We start from the raw sequence: 7,447 nt of genomic DNA on the forward strand, positions 1-7,447 counted from the left end.
TTTCCTCACAGTAACTAACATTTAAATGTCATTACTTAGAAATGTATGTCTGTTTATGATATATTAAAGATATAACCTTGAGAAAAAGAAAAGAAATAACAAAATAGCATATTAGCTATAATTATTGAAATATATTCATCATTTAAGTTGAAATGCATTAAAATGTCCCTAAAGTGTCTTTGTGTTATACATTCCTTGAGAAAGTTTCCAAAAAAATGACATTTTAAGTAAATTTTAGGAACACAATTAACATTATATTTCAAATTTTAGGTAATTAGCAAACCATTAGCTTATACAATCAGATGCAAATTTTCCCATATATACTGCTTCTAAATAAAAAACATAAAAACACTGTACAATATAAACAAAAATAGTCATTCTAGTAGAATACACAGGTAATATATGTATGCATGTGTATGTGTGTGTGCATGTGTGCATGTGTGTGTGTGTGTATGTGTATAGAGAGAAAGAGAGAGACAGAAAGATGTGCATGCATGATTTTTATTTGAAGTGCACATGTATGGGCTCCTAAACTACTGCAAAATTCTATAGGAAAATGTAACTCAGCAATATAACTTATAGATTTATTATTTAGCTCATCAGAAATGTGCAAAATAAGTGTCCTTTATGTGTGAGAGAAGCTGAAAAAAGCTCAAATGCTTAGTACTAAAGAATAGTAAGACCTAAGGAAATTCTGTGGGCTCTTACAAAGTGTGAACAGAAAGAACATTAAAATAAAAGCCCATCTGAAGAGAGATATACCTGTTCAGACATGTAATAATAAAATCAAAATCATGTTTTAATGCAAACTCTTCAAAATTCTTAAAGGTTTTTCTAAACTACGAGGCTTAATTTTACCCTTAAAATTGAATACATATTGTGTGGTTGTTTTCCACCTGTTACAGGCAAACTAAAGCCTTCTTTTCAGCCGACATTTTAACTCATGCTTGATCAGGTGACGTCACTAAATTCACATTTTATTCAAACGCATTCTAGCTGTCTATTTTTTCTCAAAGAACATTTTTATTCTACACAAATAACATGGTTCACACTATAAATTAAATGCACAATTTCTATGTAGTAGAAAAAAATACAAAAATAAGTGGTCTAAAAACAAAAGACCTAATTCTTAGTGCTCCCTTTCCAACCCACTGTAAATAAACTAGATTCAAAGGAAAAGGCATTTAATTTACTATTTGGAATATCCTAGATAAACACCAATTTTCTGTAACACTCCTGGCACATCTGATACCACCTCATGTATAATGCAAAAAGCTTTTTCATTTTCCTCTATTGACAGCGTATTTAATTTACCATGGCAGCTCTTTGCTAGTTATCACATTATTAATTTTGCAATCAAGCTCTTTTGAGTCTTTATTTACAAAAAGAGTTTTCACAATCCACATTGATTTTTCATCATAATACAACACTTAAATGTATTAATGGGAACATGCTCACCAACTTTCCTAACACGTAAGGAAACTTTCAAAGACAAGGAAAGAACTGCAAAACTACGCCTATAAGAAGCAAACTTCAGAGTAAATGGTATCTTAACAAGTTACACTTCAGCTTGATGAATTAAATGCTTTTCTATAAAACACTGCATTTAATTTGTACAGCTTCAATCATTCTAAAATCATCTTCCCCAGCGAAATAGTTGACTTCTACCAAAAAGTGATTAGTTATGAAAGAAAATCCCCAGATATTATGCTTTCATTCATGCCAGCATTTCCCCCAGCATTTCTTCCACCAGGAAAAGTCTCTGTCACTTCAGCATTTAATTAAAATTTTTATAACTCTTAAAATAAAATATCCCCCTCAAATTGAAGAAAGCTAGTTCTAAGTAAAGTAAATCAGCGGATAATATTTTATCCAGGAGTTACTCCAATGTGGAAACTCCCCCATTAAAATTTACAAATGTTGATAGCACACAGATAGATAGATGATTGATAGATAGATAGATAGATAGATGATAGATAGATAGATAGATAGATAGATAGATAGATAGATAGATGATAAAAAGATAGCTGGATGTGGGGATCCATCTTTCTAGATATTTTTCTTTTGTTCATCATTTTATCTCTATATAAATGTAATGATTTCATAATTCATTATGCACTGAGTGATAAAATGATAGAAAAGATGGATGTGCAGAACTATTTAACACTTAAAATGACCAAAGTATTTTTTTTTAAAGAGTAATTATACCACCTCAGAAATGCTATATACTCTGGTAGGTTACTGTAAACACAGTCAAAATATTCTAATCACATATGGCTCTCAACACAATTTTAAAGTAAGATCGTCTTCTCATATTATAATGCAGTAAATTTCCTTATCCCAATTAAATAAAATTGAAGTATTTAAAAAAATAAGAAGAGGCAGCACTTGTCCTCTTTACTTCATCCAAGGCCAACAAACAAAGCAATGGAGCAGAAAGAGATACGTAATGGATTCAGAACTAAATGGCCCATTCTTTAAGAAGCCTCCAACCCCCCTCTCTGAATTCACTCTAGACTAATTGTCATTACAATGATGTCTGAATACTTCAGAAGGACAGTATTTCCTGATCCCAGCTGTTCTGGTTTCTATCCTTAAAGTTTCCCAAAACATCCAAAGAATGAATAATATTGCAATTAGTCTAAATCACATGCATGATTTATCAATTACAGGAAAAAGACATGTTAGACAAGATAAATAAACTGAAGATATTGCTACAATGTATTCTAATACAGCAATGTACGCCTCCACCATTTAAATTTTCCTTCAAGACAACACACAACACATGTAGATCCTCTATTTATTTCCTTTGGGATTCATCAAACAATTTCTTCACCACTGCACCTACCTGGGTAAAAGTCTTTGGACTTAGACAGCTTGATGGTGGCTCCAGTTTCTTTCTGCAACTGAACAATTGTCTGTCCTCCCTTCCCAATTATAGATCCAGCAGCATAACTAGGTATGAGAACCTTTAGAAAATATTGGCCGTCTTCTGAAAAATGCAAAGAAATGCACTCGGTTAACATTATACATTTAAACTTTGTTTCCCCACTCTACCCTCAAGAAAGACAATAACTAAAGCAATAAGTAGATAGCTGCAGGAAATAGGAATAAAAATTTCTTAAGGATTGAAAAATGGCAATTACACCAAAAAAAAAGTATGCACAAAATTGTAGAATTCCTACTTTCAAACTTGTAATTAAAATCTAAACATGATCTAATATTTTGCCGCAATGTAGAAATTGATGACTAAATTCCAGTATTTATTCCAAACATGGAAATCTTCCAGTTTTGTGGTTACTATGGCAAAATAAAAGGAGGTAGCCCTGTAACAAAACTTCAGAGATTTATAAGATGACAAACCTTCACTGAACATGCTGAAGAAGGAAAAAAAACTCGGGACTTGACTTTCAATGGTGATAAGGTAAATTTGTCCTTAGCAAACATGAAAAGACCGCAGTCAGTCAGTGCCTATATCCCATTTAAAGTATACACAACAACCATCCTCCTACTGAAGAATTCACCCAAACTGGAGGGTGTATTCCAAGCCTTCAAAGCCTTCACAAACTGCCAGGAGAAAAGGGAAAGGTAAAAAAAAAATAAGTCTAGGTGAGGAATCTAGCCAACTCTTATGCATTTCCCTAGCACTCCTTAGTCTAATATGATCCCGTTTAAGCTCATTAATTAAAAGACCTTAAGAAGAATTTTGCCAATATTAAAAAGCTTAGGAGTCATTTATACTAAATACACTTGAAAGTGACCAAGTAGAATAATGCTCCCTCTTCAAAAGATTCATAAAACGGAGAAGGGGGTCGAGGAGCCAAGAAGAAAAAATATATACACACACACAGAGATACACACACACACACACACACACACACACACACACACACGTTTCAGAAAATAAAGCCAAACTCCCTGAACTTTAATTTGCGTCAAACTGATCAGGTCTTAAATAGGAAACTCCCCGGTAAATACAGCTTTTTAATGTGAATGAATATTCCCAATTTTGCTGTTGTGCCACTCACAAGACCCCCATCCATGCCTAATGTATATACTGGAGATAAATTCACCTCTGCTTCGATGCATTGGGTGCATTGTTAAGATGACTCCAGTGCAAATGAAGAAGCGATAGCGGTCCCGTTATAACTCATCTTCCAAGGAAGCGCAGGATGTTAACTAACAAGTCACCGTACAGACACCCCCCTGGTATTCACACCCCTGAAGACAAATCAGTGAGATAGTTGTACTGACAATAGAAGTGCGGTAAGGGCATGCACTCGTCAAGATTTTGCATACTACTTGTGGCCCAAAGCGAGGGATGGACATAGGGAAAGAAAAAAAAAAAAAAGAACTCTCCCTCTTGTGCCCCAATCATTTGCAATCCGCTATCCAAGTGTCATTTATTTATTTATTTTATCAGACTGTTAAATGCAGCGCGCATCTTCGGGCGGCCATCACCTTACTCGGGGGTCATCCTCCTCCTCCTCCTTCTCGGCAGACCCTCTCGCCCAGGTCTAGGATATTTAAGTGGTCAACCTCTAGACCGGTTAAATGGGAAGATGGGTCTATTCCGAAAAGCTGGTCGCCATTTTGATGAATGATAAACAAGGGGATGGAAAGCGCCGGGACCGCTAGGCTGGGGCAGGTGCAGGGGAGGGGGCGCGGAGCCCGGCTGGGGCTCGAGGTGTCCGGGCCGCGGAGGAGGGAGGAGGGCGCGGGAGGAGGGACAGGGCGGGCGGCGGGGGATGGGGCCGCGGTAGGTGGAAGCGATACCCACCGCCCGTATTGGTCCTCTTGGTGCTGCCGGCTTCAGGGGGGGCTTCCAGAGGCCTTTTCCGCGAGTCCGGCGGGTCCAGGTCTATGGGAACCCCCGTGTGGGTCCCGTTCTGCTGGATGGGAGCTGCCGCCATCATGCTTGCAGTTCCTGCCGCTGCTACGGGGAGAAGCTTCTCCCTTTTGTTTTGGCTTTTTCGGTTCTTTTTTTTTTCCTTCTTTTTTTTTTTTTTGTTCTTTCTTTCTTTCTTTTTTTTTTTTTTTGGCTTTTGGGGTTTCTTAAGGTTTTTTCTCTGTCTCTCTGAATCGGGTCGATAGAAATCTCTTTCGGGAAGAAAGCAGTGTTGCTGGTTTGTGCTCACTGGGGAGGGGGCAGGGCCAGGAGCAGCTGCAGTGCAGTGTCGGAGAGGAGACGGGAATGGAGGGGGTGTGGGAGCCCGAGGTGAAGGAAGGAGAAGAAAGGAGAGCGGGCCGAGAGTGGAGCCCGAGAGGGGCGAGTGAATGAGCGGGAGGAGGGGAGCGGGGAAGGACGGCCGGGCGGGAGCGCGGGGCGAAGCCGGGAGGAGGGAGCGAGGGAAAGCGTGAATGAGCGAGCGGGAGGAGGGAGGCGGTGGATGCGGGCCCGGCGGGCGGGCGGGCGGGCGAGCGCGGCGGTCCCCGCGCCGGCTGGCTAGCGCTGCGCTCGCTCCCGCCGCTCGAGCTGCCGCCGCCGCCGCTGCCGGAGCGGTTCTGCCGAGGCCGCGTGCGCTGCTCGGCGCTGCTGCCGCCCGGCCTCGCTCATTATTTCTCCCGCGCGTGGGGGGGCGGCGGGCGGGCGGGCGGGCGGGGACGGCGGCGCGCGCGGGGAGGGCGCGAGGCCCGGCTTCGCAGACTCCCACACGCGGCGCCCGGACCGGCCTCCGGCGGCGCGGCCGCGGGGGGCGCGGCGGGGGCGGGCGCGGCCCGCGGGGGCGCGCGGCGGGGGCGCGCGGGGGGGCGGCCGGCGGCGCCCGGGGGAAGGCGAGGTGAAAGGGCACGGGGGGCCGCGGCGCGGCTCCGACACACGTCAGCCCGCGCTCTCCGAAACCGGGGTGCCCGCGAAACGCGCCGGGCGGGAAGGCGGGAAGGAGCGCTTACTGACGGCCGCGCCAGCCAATAACGCGGCGCGTGGGAGAGGCTCCTGGCGCCCCTTCCCAATCACAGCCGTCGGGGATGGAGGCGCGCGGGGGCGGGATGGGAGCCTGGTCCCGCTGGGACTGGGGAGGCGATAGTTTTGGCTAGCCCGGGAAGGACATTCGAGTGACCGTGGGCAGCGGGTGGGACGACCCAGGGCTGGGCAGGATCAGGAGGGCTCGTTTCCGAAACCTAGGGAGAGTCCGAGGGGCAGGAGTTTATTTTTTATTTGCAAGAGTTCACTGAAAGACCGTAATTAGCATCTGTCCGATACACAAATTTTCTGCGAGGAGGTTTCTTCAAAAAGGATTCCTTCCTCGCACTCAGGGACACCCTCAGGGACTTGAGTGTCACTCTCCGCCTTAAATCCTGTCGGGAGCAAGCCAGGATATAAATAAGTAAAGCTAGATGTGGGTCTCCGCAAGGTGCCGGCAGGCAGCATGAAGACCGGCAACAGCTGATGCGCACACTACCAGCGCTGGAAACGCGGATGTGAGAACAGCGTTCATGGCAATGCGCAGGGCTGTCCATTCTAGGGACCCAGCCTGTGTCACGAACCTGAGCTTCGACCCCACAATAGTAGGGGGGTACTAAATGTAACTGGGGTGGAATCTCAAAGGACCTTAGATGTGATCTAAGCAAGTCTGTCATTTGACAAATGAGTTAACCTGAATCTGAATATTTTGCTCAAGGTCACTCTCAAGTTAGCAGTTTAATTAACGCTAAGTGCTAGGAAGCCAGCCGGAGTTGGGAAAAGCCTGGGCTTAAAAAAAAAAAAAAAAAAAATCTGAAAGGTTGGTTTCAGATCCTTCGAGGCTTTTCTGATCATATGTCATGAGGAAATCCCTTAGCATGTTAAGTGTTTGCTGCTTTCCGTGCCACCCACTGTGTATCCTGTAGAATGACTAGCCCCGATTTACGAGGCAGTTTAGGTTTAAAATGTGTTAGTTATTTACCCAGTTACCTCATAATAGACATTACACAAAGATTTCAAACGCAGATCTTGTCTTCTTAAAGATCACAGTGCAGTAGGGCTGAACGGTCGTCCCTACTTGAAAGGAGGAAGCCAAATAGTATGTCTGTGGTGATATATCCTAAAATACGCATACATGTTCACTAGACTTCTAAACAGGAGATACACTTCTGTTCTCTATCAGAGCATTTGAACGTTAGAAATGGCCAAACTAGGACGACAAAGGTCTTCACTATAGTGACATTCTATTCTAACAAAGCACACATCCATGTCTGAGGCAAGAAGAAAGCTCAGTTCCTGATTGAAAAGAGGAATGGAAAATAATACTAGCCCTACTCCAGACACTTTATTGGAAGCACAATCTAGGAAGCAGTGAGATTTCTGATTTTTTCTTAAGTAATGAAAGATAGATGACAGTCTATTGAATACGAAAAAGAATAGCATCGTTTTGAGACTAAAAGTTCATCTGAAGAATGAAAGTCACGTTTGCTTCACTTGAGAAAAGAGTAAGGTGAGAGTTGAAGGGGCAGCAGGTAGGTTATGTCA

General features: G+C 43.2%; 1 protein-coding gene across 6 annotated transcripts in view; it reads right to left on the reverse strand.

The window, feature by feature from the left end:
* Nucleotides 1-5,344, reverse strand: part of Nova1 (NOVA alternative splicing regulator 1) — a 129,177-nt gene extending 123,833 nt beyond the window's left edge. For 2 of the 6 annotated variants that reach the window (XM_045154716.1, XM_045154714.1), the window contains exons 1-3: nucleotides 4,781-4,915; nucleotides 4,074-4,221; nucleotides 2,849-2,992 (exon numbers count right to left, since the gene is read on the reverse strand). In XM_045154716.1, coding sequence (XP_045010651.1) covers nucleotides 2,849-2,992; nucleotides 4,074-4,098 — 169 coding nt within the window. In that variant the 5' untranslated portion in view covers nucleotides 4,099-4,221; nucleotides 4,781-4,915. Of the gene's footprint in view, nucleotides 1-2,848; nucleotides 2,993-3,363; nucleotides 3,524-4,073; nucleotides 4,222-4,780 lie in introns of those variants that run through there. The other 4 variants (XM_004661849.3, XM_004661848.3, XM_045154715.1 and 1 more) reach the window with 3 other exon arrangements.
* Nucleotides 5,345-7,447: the final 2,103 nt, after the last annotated feature.

This window comes from Jaculus jaculus, chromosome 7 (assembly GCF_020740685.1).
Source record: "Jaculus jaculus isolate mJacJac1 chromosome 7, mJacJac1.mat.Y.cur, whole genome shotgun sequence".
Lineage (NCBI taxonomy): Eukaryota > Metazoa > Chordata > Mammalia > Rodentia > Dipodidae > Jaculus > Jaculus jaculus.